The sequence below is a fragment of the Budorcas taxicolor genome, chromosome 15 (genome assembly GCF_023091745.1).
Source record: "Budorcas taxicolor isolate Tak-1 chromosome 15, Takin1.1, whole genome shotgun sequence".
Taxonomy (NCBI): Eukaryota; Metazoa; Chordata; class Mammalia; order Artiodactyla; family Bovidae; genus Budorcas; species Budorcas taxicolor.
Genome location: NC_068924.1, coordinates 74,810,203 through 74,828,984, shown reverse-complemented (window position 1 = coordinate 74,828,984; position 18,782 = coordinate 74,810,203). Strand labels below are relative to the sequence as shown.

Genomic DNA, 18,782 nt, shown 5'->3' with positions numbered 1-18,782 from the left:
AAAGGTCAAACAGCCACCGGAGTATCTGCGCTCCCCCTCTGAATAAGGACTCTGTGCGACCCCACAGACGGCAGCCCACCAGGCTCCCCCGTCCCTAGGATTCTCCAGGCGAGAACACTGGAGTGGGTTGCCATTTCCTTCTCCAATGCATGAAAGTGAAAAGTGAAAAGTGAAAGTGAAGTTGCTCAGTCGTGTCCGACTCTTTGCGACCGCATGGACTGCAGCCTACCAGGCTCCTCCATCCATGGGATTTTCCAGGCAAGAGCACTGGAGTGGGGTGCCATCGCCTTCTCCGTGAATAAGGACAAGCAGCTACTAACTATGCACAGACCAGGCACGGTAGGTTATTGTCAGCACTCCTATATGTGCTCCTACGCAAAATATGTGCTCCTATTCTTCTTACACATGATGTCTGGCTGGACTTCCCAAGCTCCTCTGCAATTAGCAGGGGTCTTATGTTAAGTCCTCACTTATGAAATGTGAGCACAAGTGATGTTCGCAACTTCTGCCTTGTTTGCTTAAAAGGTGTTTGCCCTGGACTCATTCCTTCCCCTTTTCCTTTTTATATCAGGAAATGGCTACAACAGAGGCATCCTCAGAAACCATGGATTTCAAATGGCATGGCTACCCTGCTAGCCTGAAATCCTGCGATGGCTTCCTAGAGCAGATTTCTGCCTTCTGCAGCCTGCACCTAGGTTAAGGGAGAGAGAAATAAAGTTCTCTCCTGTATAAGCCATTGCAGTGGAGGGGGTCATCACCCTGAGATCAGTGGCACAAAATCACCTAAAGTACAGAACCTCAATATACTCACCAGCTTACTGACCCAGTAGGAAACATTAGTCTGGAGAGAGAGGAATTTTGAGCAATGGGGGACGTTCTTGTCATTAATCAATGACAACTACCAGTCAGATTTAACCAACACTGATTGAGTGGCACCTAAACCACTAAATTTGGAATCAGAAGAACTAGAATCAAATCTTAGCTCCACCTACTGCTATCTACATGAACGCTGGAAATTTTCCTTAAGCTCTCTGAGTCCCTGTTCCCTAACATACACCCTCATGAGCAAATGTCATAACACATCTACAGTACAAACATCTAAAATAATGACACCACGTCATCAAGAAAATGTTAAATTATGTTCTGTTATATACCAGGGAATACGGGGAATATATCATATATTCCATAGACATTCCTGTTAAAATATTAAGTTCTAATCCTTAAATCCTTATGAACTGAATAAGAAAGCGGGCCTTGAGAAATCAGACCTAAAAGCAAAGTAGCTGACAACACAGGCTCTAGAGTCAGATAAACTTCATTTAAGCTTCACCTCCACATTTACCAGCTGGATGACCTTGGGCAAGTTACACAACCTAAATTTCAGTTTCCTCATGGAAAAGTGAGGGTCAGGCTGTTACCTACCTCACAAATATCTTATAAGGACTGACTCTAGTCCTCCTGGATATGAGTATGACTCCAGCTGGCATACCAAGAACATCTGATTGAATATATTTCCCACTTAAGACAGTATTTGGGGGGCTGAGCTTACTTAGGAGCTGGAATATTATCTCTGTATTTAAAAATGTAAGAGAGAAACATAGGCAAAACAGTCTCTGACATAAACCACAGCAGGATCCTTTATGACCCATCTCCCAGAATATTGGAAATAAAAGCAATAATAAACAAATGGGCCCTAATTAAAATTAAAAGCTTCTGCACAACAAAGGAAACTATAAGCAAGGTGAAAAGACAGCCTTCAGAATGGGAGCAAATAATAACAAACGAAGCAATGGACAAAGAATTAGTCTCAAAAATATACAAGCAACTCCTGCAGCTCAATTCCAGAAAAATAAACGACCCAATCAAAAAGTGGGCCAAAGAACTAAACAGACATTTCTCCTAAGAAGACATACAGATGGCTAATAAATATATGAAAAGATGCTCAACATCACTCATTATCAGAGAAATGCAAGTCAAAACCACAATGAGGTACCATTTCACGCCAGTCAGAATGGCTGCTATCCAAAAATCTACAAGCAATAAATGCTGGAGAGGGTGTGGAGAAAAGGGAACCCTCTTACACTGTTGGTGGGAATGCAAACTAGTACAGCCACTATGGAGAACAGTGTGGAGATTCCTTAAAAAACTGGAAATAGAACTGCCATATGACCCAGCAATCCCACTGCTGGGCATACACACCAAGGAAATAAGAATTGAAAGAGACACGTGTACCCCAATGTTCATCACAGCACTGTTTACAATAGCCAGGACATGGAAGCAACCTAGATGTCCATCAGCAGATGAATGGATAAGAAAGCTGTGGTACATATACACAATGGAGTATTACTCGGCCATTAAAAAGAATACATTTTTTTAACAATAAATCTTAAATTATATTGTATGAGTAAATATTATTAACATATGAAATTAAAGTTTCATGTCAATGTATGGCAAAACCAATACAATATTGTAAAATAATTAGCCTCCAATTAAAATAAATAAATCTATATTTAAAAAGAAATTAAACAAAGTTTCTAAAATTTGAAATGTTCTGGTATATTGTCAGTCATTGTTGTAGTTATTATTATTTTTTTAATTTTTATTTTTTTATTTTTATTTTTATTTTTACTTTATTTTACTTAAAAAAGAATACATCTGAATCAGTTCTAATGAGGTGGATGAAACTGGAGCCGATTATACAGAGTGAAGTAAGCCAGAAAGAAAAACACCAATACAGTATACTAATGCATATATATGGAATTTAAAAAGTTGGTAACGATGACCCTGTATGCGAGACAGCAAAAGAGACACAGATGTATAGAACAGTCTTTTGGACTCTGTGGGAGAGGGTGAGGGTGGGATGATTTGGGAGAATGGCATTGAAACATGTATATTATCATATGCGAAACAAATCTCCAATCCAGGTTGCAGGATACAGGATGCTTGGGGCTGGTGAACTGGGATGACCCAGAGGGATGGTATGGGGAGGGAGGTGGGAGGGGGGTTCAGGATGGAGAACACGTGTATACCCATGGCAGATTCATGTTGATGTATGGCAAAACCAATACAACACTGTAAAGTAAAAAAATAGATTAAGTAATTTAAAAAAAAGAGAGAATCTCTGCTGAGGGTTTAGAGTTTAAATGAAATAGTGTTTCCCATTTTGTGTAATCTAATAGAAAATGAAATCTGGGAAGTGAGGTTATCCAAACGCTAGTGTACTTGGAAACAGAGGATGAAAATTACATTGAAAATTACATTATTTTCAAGGGGGTCGTCTCAGGTTTTGTTGCCTAAAACTTTATGGAAATACCAACAAAAATGGAAGCAGAGATGTCAGTGATAATTTTGTCATTTAAAAAAATATAAAGTCTTTTCCTGTATCCCTTCTTTAAAGATAACAACCAAAGCTGTTTTTATTACTTGGCGTAGTTTAAGACCTTTCCAGTTAGGGAACTCAAAGTGAGGTCCTTCAACAACAATTATTTTCTCTTAAACTACTAAGAAATATGATAAGAAAAGTTCACAATGTAAGACAAATCAATCACTTCTTTTCCTTATAAGCTTGTTTCTTCTTTAGAAACATGAGATCAAAACCAAATATTTACTGGGAGAACAAAGGTCAAAACAGTCACTACCTATGTTCAGACATGGCAACAAAGATTAGCAAGACTCCAAAGACTATTTGTAGGCATAACCTTGAAAAGAAAAAAGGCAGGGCCATGCTTCCTGAAGACCTAACTTATTTTCTTCCACCACCACATGGTATAGTATGCACTATTCTCTACCAGGCCAATCCTTGAAGGCAAGGCAAAAGACGAACGGCACATATGAGACTTTTGTAAGTTAATCATGTGCTTAAATAGACTATCAAGAAAGACAATTTTAGGTCTCATTAAATAGTTTACTGTAAGATAACTGACATATATTAATTAATTCATCCTCTCAACCCGGTATGAGGTAGCTTTTATCCCATCCCCCTGTGCTGGGGAAATTCGATCAACGAGAGTAATAATGGTATTTTCTATTTACAAAATACCTTTCTTATAGAGTTCTACATGTTTATTGTCTCAATCTTCTAACATTCCAGTGAGGTAGGTGGTAATATTACCTTTTCCTTTCTTACAGGCAAAACGCTAGGGCTCGAGGGGCTTAATGAGTCACTCACTTGGTAGCCTGTACTTTAGCCGCTAACTAAAACACACTGCATGGGATTAACACTAGACCGTGGACTCAAGTCTGAACTGCACATAATTCAGAAGTGTCAAGCTTCTAGTTTTCCCTACAGTCATCTTTCAGTGTGTCACATTCCAAGAAAGACTGGGGTCATGCTTGTTGTTTAAGCTCATGTGCTTACTGTTCATAAAGCTCATTATCATTTCTCTAAATTGGACTATTCAAGTCTTGTCAAAATGCCTGAAAGCTAAATTATTTTTTTGTTTACTGTCTGTGCACGAGCATTGTACATGATGTCATCAGGAATCTGCAAAACTCTTAGACAAAGCTGCAGGGCCAATAAAAGCAACTCACTTGGGGAAGACTGTGTTTCTTCTTCCCCTCTACCCCTGCCCTCCCCCCACTTTTTTTTTGAGGTAGGCATCACACAAAAAGATGACTCATTAAGCCCAAAAGAGTTGACTATGCCATGTAAGGGCTTCTTATGCAGCCCTCCACAAAGAGACCTGAGTGGCAGCATAAGGCCTCCTCCTCTGTGCATTTCCCTCCAGGCAGAATGCGCATTTGTGTGGCTACACACACAATTATAATCTCCCCTGAAAAGCAATTCCTTCCATATGACAGGCTGAACAGTGGCCTGAGTGCTAGCCTCATGTTGCCTGTGCAGCTAACATGCTGAAATACCAGATGCGTTTAATCTCTCCTTTCTGAAAAACACTGTGATGGGACAGGAGAAGCAAAGTTGGAGAGAACTCCATACAGAGAGAAAGGGGGCCAGCCCGGGCACCCAAACTCATTCTCATGGGCTGAGCTTCTTTGTGCATTGCCTACTTACGTGTCAGTTTCCAGGACTTTAGGGCATGAGAACCATGGAGCCGAGTGGTTCTGGCAGCCTCTCCATTTGACAAGCAAAGCCAGAGACATGTGGCCTTCTGGTACATTTCACATTCAAAAGTGTTATTGTTTCAAGCATGCCTATTTTAAAATATATAATTTTCCCATTTAGGGCACATGTTGTATGTAAGTTGGCCACAGGAGGAGTTCTGCCACATGATTTAAAAAAAAATAAAATAAAGGCAATGGCTCTTATACAGCCCTTTCCCTGCCAGATATCTCTGTTTACTGGGGGCCGGGGCGGGGGGTGGGGGGGTGCTATTCCAGGTGAGAGAAGTCTGAATTTCACAAACACCTGATGTGAAGGGCAGGGCACAAACAGATTTCTGTCTGAGATTACAGAAACTGAAGCCTGTGTTTTATCACAATTACCTATAATCTCAGGGCCAGATAATAGTATTAACAAGACCTTGGGCTACACAATAGGACAGCTGGAAAAAGGCTCTTACTCTCTCCAAAGAACAGTGCTTTCAAAAAAGCTAATTCAATGAAGAAAAAGAAAGGGCTCAGAAAGTGCCTTCTCAAACAATATTTACTTTTACTGGGTTCCTGCTAATCAAACACAACTTAGTCAAAACCTTTTATGAAAAATACATTGGATGATTTCAGCTGTAATTACTTTGTTTAAAGAGAAGTGCTTAAGAGAAAACATAGCTAATGGGATCGGTAATTTGGTAAGTTCAGATGTGTTTGGGAAAACCCCTCCTCTCTTTGATAAATCATTAAAATTCTGCTCAGATAAATGTGTTTTGACTTGAAATTCCAATCATAGGATGAGCTATTTCCTAAGGCCCGTAGGGAAGCACCCGGCGATTAGCTGACAAGGATAATTCCAGGCTTAATCAAAGCAGGTTACTCTGCCCAACTGAGTGGCATATCCAGGAGATGCCTCAAAATGGTATAAAATTTCCTTTCTTCGTAAGAAACCATTTGAAAAAAGGAACTAAATCTTACCGCTGCATAATCAAAACAAAGAATACATGGTGTCAACCAAGAAATTATATTTACTCATTTAGTAAACATGGTATATATGCAAGTAATGGTGATCCCCAACTTTTGGACAGCATTCAGAGCAAAGATTTTAATCAGTTATCTTTTGGTTGTCAATGGAAGAAGGGAAAAAACCCTAGTGTCTCTCACACAGCAGGAATTCAATAACTTATTTTCTGAACTGGATTCCTTTCTTTCATTTGAAAAAAAATTATTTTGCTACTTAAAGCAGTGTGCATGTGTGCTAAGTCACTTGAGTCGTGGCCAACTCTTTGCAGCCCCGTGGACTGCAGCCCGCCAGGCTCCTCTGTCCATGGGATTCTCCAGACAAGAATACTGAAGTGGGTTGCCATGCCCTCCTCCGGGCGATCTTCCTAACCCAGGGACTGAACCTGAGTCTCTTACTTCTGCACTGGCAGGCGGGGTCTTACCACTAGCACCATATGGGAGGCCCACATAAAGCACGCTGTTCATTTAACAACTGTGCACTTAACTTGGGCCAAGCACTGTGCTAGATTTTGGAGATACTGAGGGAATGAGTCTGCCCTTATGCTTACATTCTAGTAAGAAACAGACAATAACAAGATACCCGAACAGACTAATAAGCTAATTGTGATAAGCGCTAAGGATATAAATTGGAAGACGACCGAGAGATAAGTTAATGGATCATCTACCTCTTCTGAAGTCTTATTACTTTTTAAAACTTTGATTACCTAGTCATCTTCCTAAATTCACTCATTTAGCAAATATGGCATTTATAACAAAAAATAGTGATTTCCAACTTTTAGATAGCATTTGGAGGGAAGATTTTAAGATGACCTGAATATATAAATGATGAGTGAGTGAGTGAGTGAGTGAAGTCGCTCAGTCGTGTCCACCTCTTTGCGACCTCATGGACTGTAGCCTACCAGGCTCCTCTGTCCATGGGATTTTCCAGGCAACAGTACTAGAGTGGATTGCCATTTCCTTCTCTAGAGGATCTTCCCGACCCAGGGATCGAACCCGGGTCTCCTGCATTGTAGACAGACGCTTTACGGTCTGAGCCACCAGCAAAGTAAAAAATTTACGGGAACTATTTTTAATCCCTAGAATAACACTGACATCACCTGTAGACAGTTACCCAGGAGAAATAGAGGTGGGTAATGGTCAACAAACAGCATGCCTTAGAACTCACTTGCTCTCCTCCGACAGCCTCCGTTCCCCATCCCTAACCCCCTCCAACAGAAACATTGATTACATTTATTAAGTAGCTTACAGAATCCTTCGAAAGATGAATGAAACAGTCTAAGCTTAACTTCCAGGAACAACTCCCAGAGGCACACCCCAGAACTGGGCCACCTAGGGAACTGCTGCCCCTGCGATGGCAATTTCTTTTTTTGCTTTTGGATGAATCCTGATAGGCAAACTTACTTTTGTTTGAATATGATTAGTGAACCTTCCAAATCCAACCCTATGCTAGTGCCAATCCAACACACTGCTGTTCACAATATGTCAACAGGAGTACTCATGGGACTTCAGAGTGCTCGGGTTGTTGCAGGAAGGAAAATAAATAAATATTATAGATGTTAAATGCTGACTGACTTCCTAAATCTCTGGATACTATTCATAGGTTTACAATATATGAAGCTGGTCACTTAAAAACAGTAAGTCACATGTCCACAAAATCATCTCTTTCCTTTCTTCTTCCCCCTTTCCCCTTCCTTTCTTCTCTTCCTAATTCTTCCTTCCTTCCCTTCTTTCTTGTTCCCTGAATAGCTTCTCTATATAAAGCAAAGGATGAACATAATGTGCCACTCCCTACAGGAAACCTACGCCATACATGGGAGATGGGATCTAAGTGCTATAACTGAGTGAACTGTGTGTAGGCAGGTGTCTTGGCTCTTTCCCCAGTTTCAGTTCAGTGCAGTCGCTCAGTCGTGTCCGAGTTTTTGAGACCTCATGGACTGCAGCACGCCAGGCTTACCTGTCCTTCACTAACTCCCAGAGCTTGCTCAAACTCATGTCCATCAAGTCAGTGATGCCATTCAACCATCCCCTTCTCCTGCTGCCCTCAATTTTTCCCAGTCGGCACTTATTACAGAGTTACTTTGTGTTACAGTCATCTATGTTCATGATTTTGTGAACATATGCATTACTGTTTTTAAGTGACCATCTTTATTATTATAAACCTAGTTTCCAAAGATTTAGGGGATCAGTGTAACACGTATTTATTCCTCTTCCTTTCTGCAACAACCCGAGCTCTCTAAAATCCTATGAGCATTTCTTCTGACTTACTGTAAATGGCAATGTTTCCTAGCATGAGGCTGGGTTTGGGAGATTGGAAGGACTGATGTTGAAGCTGAAACTCCAATACTTTGGCCACCTCATTCGAAGAGCTGACTCATTTGAAAAGACCCTGATGCTGGGAAAGACTGAGGGCAGGAGGAGAAGGGGACGACGGAGGATGAGATGGTTGGATGGCATCACCGACTCGATGGACATGGGTTTGGGTGGACTCCGGGAGTTGGTGATGGACAAGGAGGCCTGGCATGCTGTGGTTCATGGGGTCGCGGAGTCAGACACGACTGAGCAACTGAACTGAACTGAACTGATTACATTCCAACAAAATTACGTTTGTTATCAAGACTCATCCAAAAGCAAAAAGAGAAACTATGTCTGGCAATAAGACAAGTTGATATCAGCAAATGCAAAAAAAAAACCCCCAAAAACCAAGATTAGTAAACACTTAAGAATCTTCAACATAGAAACAGTCATATGTTAGAACCTCCGCCAAGGCTTGAAGAAATCTTAATCTCGTGACTGAAAGAGACTGTATCAGTGACTGTTGGAGGCTGTCTGAGTCCAGGGACTCTGAGAAGCAGACAAGAAGACAGGATCAGACATGCAAGAGATTTAGGGGATGAAAAGCCCACGAGAGAAAATGTGGAGGGAGCTGGAAGAGACGCGGAGAGGTGACAGGCACACCGCAGGGCTGACCCGCGTAGAGAAGAGAATGAGAGTGTTAGACTGCGGTGCAGTGGCAGTCCCCGAGCCGAAGTCACCATCAGAGGAGTCACACTTCTCATAAAAGTGGGTCTGCCTGCCTCACCCAGTCATCTGCTGGGAGCAGCCCATGGGAAGTGTGACCTCAGTGTGAACAAGGTGTTGCATTGAGGGCTGGAGTTGAGTTAATTACCTTCCCCTCCCATACTAGGAGATCTGAGAGGCAGTTTCATGGGTACCACAGGTGTATTGTGCGTGCTAGATTGCTTCAGTCGTGTCCGGCTCTGTGACCCATTGCCACAGATGCATTACATATTTTTATTAAAAAATAGGAATAATAATAGCAGCTAATATCTACTGAGCACCTTCCTAGATGCTCTAGAGGAAAAGATGTCTTACTCATCTTTGTATGTCCTCTTCTCACAATGTATCAGCCAGATATTGCTCTAAAAGCTTACATGCATGAGGTAAGTAGTATCATTATCTATATTTTGTAGATTAGGCATCTAAGGCACAGAGAGGTTAAGTAACTTCCTCAAGGTCACACAGCCACACAAAGTACGCAGATTATGGTCACGCAAGCTCCCCTAAATGGTCTATTTTTAGTCGTAATCTTCCTTACTGCCTGCCTTTGAGAGATGAGTCCAGTGGAAGGAACTGGAATTTTACTATTTCTTGATCCATCCTGATTCCTAGGATGCCCCCTCCTGGCAGAAATGTTAAATTAAGTCCTTGGAGTCATCTGAACTGACTCCAGAATCCATGCAACCATGGAATGCAGGTCTGTGCGATAACTGGAGCCTCATTTTTGGAGTTGTTCAAGGTATGTGTAGCATAGAGTTTAACAATGCAGACTCTGGAATTAGACTGCTGGATTAGAATCCTGCCTCCAGGACTCACTAACTAGTTATTTAATGCCTTAGTGCTGCAGTTTCCTCATCTATGAAATGGAGATAAAAACTGAAACTATCTTCATGTGCATTAATATATGTAAACTATATAGAATGTCACCTGATACATACTAAGTACTTAATAAGTCAGTTATTGTTGTAGCTGCTCACACTTGGGGGACCCTAAGGTCAGATTATTCATGTTGCACGGGTGGCTTAGGTGGTAAAGAGTTTGCCCACAATGCAGGAGACCGGGGTTCAATCCCTGCGTGGGGAAGATCCCCTGGAGAAAGAAATGGAAACCCATTCCAGTATTCTTGCCTGGAGAATCCCATGGACAGAGGAGCCTAGTGGGCTACAGTCCATGGGGTTGCAAAGAGTTGGACACAACTGAGCAACTAACACTTTTACTTTTATGTAACACATATATATGTATAAGGTGTCTATATGGTGAAAGGCATGTGTACAAGGATAGGTAAGATACAATTTCTGTTCTCAGGACACTTATTTGCAACTAATGAACTGTTTAAGAGCTCCAGTCTTAAAAGGGAAGCGAGGATCACACCCTTTACAGGCAGTAGCTATTTTGGTTTGTTTATTTTTATCTCTGGTTTTGAACTGTGATGTTGGAGAAGACTCTTGAGAGTCCCTTGGACTGCAAGGAGATCAAACCAGTCCATCCTAAAGGAGATCAGTCCTGGGTGTTCACTGGAAGGACTGATGTTGACGCTGAAACTCCAATACTTTGACCACCTCATGCGAAGAGCTGACTCATTTGAAAAGATGCTGATGCTGGGAAAGATTGAAGGCAGGAGGAGAAGGGGATGACAGAGGATGAGATGGTTGGATGGCATCACCGACTCAATGGACATGAGCTTGGGTAAACTCTGGGAATTGGTGATGGACAGGGAGGCCTGGCGTGCTACAGTCCATGGGGTCGCAAAGAGTCACGACTGAGCGACTGAACTGACTGAACTGAACTGAAGAGAGGGAAAAACAGGCAAGGAATCCCATAAGCCTGGATCTGAATCTGGCTTTTATGCATCACCACCTGTGTGATTTTGTACAAATCAATTAGCCTTTCTAAGACTCAGTTTTCTTATTTCTAAAATGAGATTTTAATAACTACTAAATAGGACTAATAATTATTGTTGTTCAGTTGCTAAGTTGTGTTCAACTTTTTGTGACCCCATGGACTACAGCACACCAGGCTTCCCTGTCCTTCACAATCTCCTTGAATTTGTTCAAATTCATGTCCATTGAGTCGGTGATGCCGTCCAACCATCTCATCCTCTGTCACCCACTTCTCCTCCTGCCCTCAATCTTTCTCAGCTTCAAGGTCTTTCCCAATGAGTCAGCTCTTCGCATCAGGTGCCAAAGTACTGGAACTTCAGCTTCTTTATCAGTCCTTCCAATGAATATTCAGAGTTGATTTCCTTTAGGATCGATTGGTTTGATCTCCTTGCTGTCCAAGGGACTCTCAAAAGTCTTCTCCAGCACCACAATTTGAAAGAATTCAGCGCTCAGCCTTCTTTATAGTCCAACTCTCACATCTATCTATACATGACTACTGGAAAAATAATAGCTTTGACTATACAGACCTTTGTCAGCAAAGAGATGTCTCTGTTTTTTAATATGCTATCTAGATTTGTCATAGCTTTTCTTCCAAGAAGCAACGGTCTTTTAATTTCATGATTGCAGTTACCATCTGCAGTGATTTTGGAGCCCAAGGATATAAAATCTGCCACTGTTTCCACTTTTCCCCCATCAATTTGCCATAAAGTGATGGGACCAGATGCTACAATCTTAGCTTTTTGAATGCTGAGTTTTAAGCCAGATTCTCACTCTCCTCTTTCACCCTCATCAAGAGGCTCTTTGGTTCCTCTTCATTTTCTGGCCTCGAGCAGGGCATGGCAACCCACTCCAGTATTCTTGCCTGGAGACTCTCCATGGACAGAGGAGCCTGGTTGCAAAGGGCGACACAGTTGAGCAACTAAGCACATGCACACACATCTGCATGTCTGACGTTGTTGTTATTTCTCCCGACAATCTTGATTCCAGCTTGTGATTCATCCAGCCTGGCATTTGGCATGATGTACTCTGCATATAAGTGAAATAAGCAGCATAACAATATACAACCTTGATGTTCTCCTTTCCCATTTTTGAACTAGTCTGTTGTTCCATGTCCGTTTCTAACTGTTGTTTCTTAACCTGCATACAGATTTCTCAGAAGGCAGTAAGGTGGTCTGGTATTTTTATCTCTTTAAGAATTTCCCACAGTTTGTTGCGAGAGTTGGACTGTGAAGAAAGCTGAGCACCGAAGAATTGATGCTTTTGAAGTGTGTTGTTGGAGAAGACTCTTGAGAGTCCCTTGGACTGCAAGGAGATCCAACCAGTCCATTCTGAAGGAGATCAGCCCTGGGAATTCTTTGGAAGGAATGATGCTAAAGCTGAAACTCCAGTACTTTGGCCACCTCATGCAAAGAGTTGACTCATTGGAAAAGACTGATGCTGGGAGGAATTGGGGGCAGGAGGAGAAGGGGGCGGCAGAGGATGAGATGGCTGGATGGCATCACTGACTCGATGGACGTGAGTTTGAGTGAACTCGGAGTTAGTGATGGACAGGGAGGCCTGGAGTGTTGCAATTCATGGGGTCGCAAAGAGTCGAACACGACCGAGCGACTGAACTGAACTGAACACAGTCAAAGGCTTTTGAGTAGTCAATGAAGCAAAAGTAGGTATTTAGCTGGAATTCCCTTGCTTTTTTCTATGATCCAGTGGATGTTGACAATTTGACCCTAGTTGCTCTGCCTTTTGTAAATCCAGCTTGTACATCTGGAAATTCTTGGTTTGTGTACCGCTGAAGCCTAGCTTAAAGGATTTCAAGCATGACCTTGCTAGCAGGTGAAATGAGCACATTTGTATGGTAGTTTGAGCATTCTTTGGCATTGCCTTTCTTTGGGATTGGAATGAAAACTGACTTTTTCCAGTCCTGTGGCCACTGCTGAGTTTTCCAAATTTGTTGGCATATTGAGTGCAGCACTTTCACAGCATCACCTTTTAGGATTTAAAATAACTCAGCTAGAATTTCATCACCTCCACTAGCTTTGTTTGTAGTAATGCTTCCCAAGGTCCACTTGACTTCACACTCCAGAATGTCCGGCTCTAGATGAGTGACCACACCATCGTGGTTATCTGGGTCATTAAGACCTTTTTTGTACAGTTCAGAGTATTTTTGACATCTCTTCTTCATCTCTTCTGTTAGGTCCTTGCCACTTCCTCCTCCTCTATTGTTCCTGTCTTTGCATGAAATGTTCCCTTGGTATCTCCAATTTTCTTGAAGAGATTTCTAGTCTTTCCCATTTTATTGTTTTCTTCTATTTCTTCAGATTGTTCACTTAAGAAGGTTTTCTTATCTCTCCTTGCTCTTCTCTGGAACTCTGCATTCATTGGGTATATCCTTCCCTTTCTCCTTTGCCTAATAATAATACCTTGTATGACGGTTGTGAAGATGAATGAGTTAAGGTACAGTGTCAAGCATAAATGAAGTGTTCAAAAACTATAGCTTCAAAATAACTGTGGGGGTTGGAGGTGGGAGAGAGGATCAAGAGGGAGGGGATATATGCTTACTTACAGCTGATTCACGTAGTTGTACCGCAGAAACCAATGAGACATTGTAAAGCAATTATCCCCCAATTAAAAAAACAAAAAAAACTATCCAGGGACTTCCCTGATAGTCCAGTGGTTCGGACTTCACCTTCCAATGTGGGGGGTATGGGTTCAATCCCTAGTTGGGGAGCCAAGATCCCACATGTCTCATAGCCAAAAAAACAACACATAAAACAGAAGCAATATTGTAACAAACTCAAAAAAGACAAAAAAAATAAAGATCTACACTAAAAAAAAAAAAACTATCCCATTTATTATGATTCCTCTATAAGCACAGCCTGCAAAGGAGAAAGACCACCCCTGATTCCCTGGAGTAACCTATCATGCCAATCCACTACCAACTTTAGTGAGAGCAAGCACTTTCCATAGAAACAGAAACAGGAACATGAGTGAAAACAAGCACCTCCCCAGTCTAGGTGGGGTAAGATGATAAACTTCACACCCTCTTGCTTATACTCACGTCAGCACGTAGGGAGTGTGTTTTGCAAACCTGGGACCAGAACAGGCCGCTCTAGAGAACTCTCCACACCCAACCAGATACACAGACACACCTCAGCCTCTGGCAGAAGCTTCCAATAAGTAGCTTTCATAAACTGGAACTCTTTCAAGGGCTCTATATTTATTTCATCTCTTTTCCAGATTCTCCTCTCTCTATTTATGCCTGGGCATTAACACAGTTTCTATCACTCTATTCTGATGACTGCAGGCATGAACATCACAGAGCTGAGTCTGTAATGATGATCTTAAGATACTAAAGCCATTCCAGGCCATGATTACAGGTTCCAAATCCACCAAGTCAGCAGGGAACAGATCAGTTTACCCAACATGATGAAAGATTCTTTTCTTCACTAGTAGTGAAAAAGGCAAATGGAAGGCCTGGCTAACAGGTAGAAAGGAAAATCTATAGATATTCACTGAATAGGTATCCCTGTAATTTGTACATAATACTAAAAAGAGGTATCCATTTACACTTACCAAGGGATATTGAACTTTCACTTTTCCCATGCACTGAATACCTAGAGCTTTCCCATCTCCCCAATTTTCTTTTTTCTGTATGCATTTTCTTGTCTAGTTCTACACACGTGACTTTATAATTTGAAAAAAAAAAAAAGAAGAAGAAGAAAAGGGGAAGAGCCAAATCAAGTCAAACAAAACCTCGACAAGTATTTAAATTTTCAAACCAGAAAATATTTCATTAAATTAATCTATAAGGGATGATTTTCAGTGGTTGTTAAATGGAGGGTGAATGCTTCAAAACAGCAACAGCATGCCACTAAAAGAGACCAAACTGAAATGGGCAGGGTTGCTCTCAACTAAAGACAAACGCATTTCAGCAGAGTTGTATGGTTTGAGCAACCATGAGGAACGCAATGAGTAGTATGACCCTGCTTAGGGCAATATGAATGCCCAGGCAGTGACTGGGACATGGAGTTAAGACACTTAAATATGCAACAGAACCTGAAAGAGCTTCAATAATCCAGGGTTCAATAATTAGGTAAGTGGCTGCATGCTGAAGTTTTTTCGGCCAATCCGAAACTTTGATTCTGTTTATAGATTCATTATCAACAATGCCATTGGCCTAGTCTCCCTGGAAAAAAAAAAGCCACTTATGGAGGGACCATCAACTTCTACTCACCAAAGAACCAGTAATATTAAATATGTCAAGCCTTTGAGGCATATAATTTAAATATGTCAAGACTTTGAGCCAAATATCCAAGGAACTGAACAAAGGACTAGGCTTTTCAAATATTTCATAGACTCTTAGTACCGAGTAAGTAAGATAAAAAACATAAAATTCTTAGCAAGAGTCTAGGCATTGCTAGACATTATTATTCACTGGTTGCAAAATTATCTGTGATTTAATTATGCTCTTTAGGTATATATAAGTGAGTGAAATTGCTCAGTTGTGTCCATCTCTTTGTGATCCCATGGCCATAGCCCGCCAGGCTCCTCTGTCCATGGAATTTTCTGGGCAAGAATACTGGAGTGGGTTACCATTTCCTTCTCCAATTAGGAGAATTAGGTATATATACTCCTTTCGAAAACCACATATACCCCTTAACCTTGGTGAAAAGAGTCCTAACTTCATAAGAGAAATGCATAGCAAATCTACCCTGGGACTATCTGTCACTAACCAGTCGAAAATATCTGATGGTTTGAGTTTGATATATTTTGTTGGAAAGACCATAGGGAAACAGGAATTCTCCTACATTGCCAACAGCAGTGTAAAATAGTCCAACCCCTGTGAAACATGATTTAGCAATGTCTATCAATATTTAAAATGCATATATCTCTGACCCACCAACTTTACTTTGTGGTTTTATCTTTGCAGATATACTAGTAATGGCACAAAATTACAGGTTATTCAGTGGGGCATTTTCAGTAATGGCCTTCTCTGGTTAGACAGAGTGGTTCAGACAGTAAAGAATCTGCCTGCAGTGCAGGAGACCTGGGTTTGATCCATGGGTTGGGAAGATCTCCTGGCTACCAACTCCAGTATTCTTGCCTGGAGAATTCCATGGACAGAGAAGCCTGGCTGGCTACAGTCCACAGGGTTGCAAAGAGTTGGACATGACTGAGTGACTAACACACACATTTTCAGTAATAGCAAAAGGCTAAAATCAACATGTGTACCAACCGAGAACTGGTCAAATAAATTATTTCAATACTATGTGGCTAAAAAAATTTTTAGAAGAATGAGAAAGCTCTCACTGATATAGAAATCACTCTGAGCTATATAGAAAGAAAAAAATACACTATCTCTTATATACATAATAAACTAAACTCTGGAAGGACACACAGGAAACCAGTTAACAGTGGTTACTAGTAGTGGGCTGAGGACAGATGAAAATTGGCAGATGAGGGGAAAAGGGCTGGAAGAGACTTTTCCTTATAAACTTCTTTATATTTTTTAATCTAGTTTCCATATGACAAATTCAGAAATTTAAACTGGAATTGTTTTTCATTTAAAAAAAAAGTGTATAGTATCGATATATCCATACAATTGAATATTACTCAGTGATAAAAAGAAATGGGCTTTCAAGCCCGGAAAAGATGTGGAGGCACCTAAAATGCATTATTGCTTATTGAAAAAAGCCAATCTGCAAAGGTTATATACTCTGTGACTCCACTGTATGATATTCTGAATAAGTAAGACTTTAGAGAGAGTAAAAAGGTCAATGGTTGCCAATGGTTGGGGGACAGGGGAAAGGATGAATAGACAGGGGTGAAACTACTCTGCACAATACTATAATGGTAGATACCTGACACTATGCATTTGTCAAAACCCATAAAACTGTACTGACACAGAGTGAACCCTAAGGCAAACTGTGGATCTTAGTCAATAATAACGTATCAATATTGGTCCATCAATTGTAACAAATGTACTATACTAATAGATGTCAGATATTAATAACAGGAAACTGACTGGCAGGGAGTACATGGGAACATGATAATATTTGCTTAATTTCCTGTAAACTTAAAATTTCTTTAAAAGTAAAGTCTATTAATGTTTTAAAGGGCTTCCTTGGTGGCTCAATGGTAAAGAATCCACCTGCCAATGGAGGAGACGTGGGTTCGATCTCTGGGTCTGGAAGATCCCTGGACAAGGAAATGGCAACCCACTCCAGTATTCTTGCCTGGGAAACCCCCATGGACAGAGGAGCCTGGCCAGCTACAGTCCATGGGGTTGCAAGAGAGTTGGACACGACTCAGCAACTAAACAACGTTTTAAAATACGTGTCCTTACACGTATGCATATACACACACACATCCTTTTTTCATCCACACTGAAGGTGCTAAGTGTGCATAACGTATTACAGCCGCAGCCCTACTGATCAAGAACTCAAGCTCACAAGTGGGCAAATTAGGTTCTGATCCAGGCCACACCATTTCCTAGCGGTGTGGCTTTGTGTAAGTTATCTCTTCAGCCTCAGTTTCTCCGTCTGGAAGGAAAACAGTTTCCTCCTAGGGCTGTTACGAAGATTCAATAAAGAATGCATGTAAAATGCTTAGCATAGAGCCTAATGTAAAAGAAACACTCGAAAGTGTTAGTTGCCGCCGTGACAGTTACATGACGGCTCACGGAATGACTGATGTGGCGCTTCAGGGTTCTAAGGTTACTCCACTAGCAGCATATCATAACATCCCCAAAGGCCTCCACCCCCGCCAATTCTCAACTCCAACCTGGCCCACTGTGAGCACAAGCCACACTGCCTGAGCTCCAGGGGGTACACTTCTGCATTCTTTATTCCCCAGATGTTGTTTTCCTCTTCTCTGGGCCTTACACCTTCAGGCCCCTGGATCAGCGCCCCGTCCTCGCCCCTCCATAGCCCACCCGACCCATTCACACTCAGATCCCGCCCCATCCTCCTCCCGAGACCCTGGCCTAATGCGTTGGCATTTCTTTCCTTCCCCAAAGCTGAAGGAAGCGCCTACCCAGATACTCGTAGTCCGGTAGGGCTAGGCGCTCCGGACTCAGCATCCTTTGATCAGGGTGGCTTCAGCGCTCCAGCTCCCCGGCTTCCGGAACCCAGGTCTCCCGGCGCTCCTGGTTGCCATGGCACCCACGCGGCGGGAGAGGCAGGAGGCGGAGGGGGTGTCACGCAAACAGTTTCCGTATCGCAACTCCAAGCTGGCCGTACCAGTTCCGGGAGCAGTCGCCTCGCGGCGCTCCTAGTTTCTTTGGACTCCCTTTCTTGAGGCGATGGTTTTAGAGGAATTTGAGGCGGAGAGTTCCTCTGAAACCATCATATTTCCCGGTGTGGAAAACTTATTCCCAGCCGCCAAATATCCTCAATTTCTGAATTTCATAATTCTTCCTGCTTTGTACAACTGTTATCATAATAGTAGCCTAGATGGTTTAGTCGCTAACTTGTGTCCTAGTCTCATAGACTGTAGCCCATCTGACTCCTCTGTCCATGGAATTCTCCAGGCAAAAATACTGGAGTGGGTTGCCATTTTCTCCAGGGGATCTTCCTGCATTGCCGGCAGTGTCCTACATAGCAGGCAGATTCTCTACAACTGACCCACCAGGGAAGCCTCACAATAGTAGCTCCCACCTCTAAATCCCCATAAACATTTAATATCCCATCATCAATTTTTTTTTTTTATTTTTTTGGTGGCTTCCCTGGTGGCTCAGACTGTAAAGCCTCTGCCTGCAATGCAGGAGACCGGGGTTCC

At 41.9% G+C, this 18,782-nt stretch overlaps 1 protein-coding gene across 1 annotated transcript in view; it reads right to left on the bottom strand.

The window, feature by feature from the left end:
* The window catches only part of CSTPP1 (centriolar satellite-associated tubulin polyglutamylase complex regulator 1), a 208,576-nt gene extending 190,417 nt beyond the window's left edge, over positions 1 to 18,159 (bottom strand). Inside the window, exon 1 of the mRNA XM_052652233.1 lies at positions 18,039 to 18,159. Coding sequence (XP_052508193.1) covers positions 18,039 to 18,084 — 46 coding nt within the window. The 5' untranslated portion in view covers positions 18,085 to 18,159. The remainder of the gene's footprint in view (positions 1 to 18,038) is intronic.
* Positions 18,160 to 18,782: the final 623 nt, after the last annotated feature.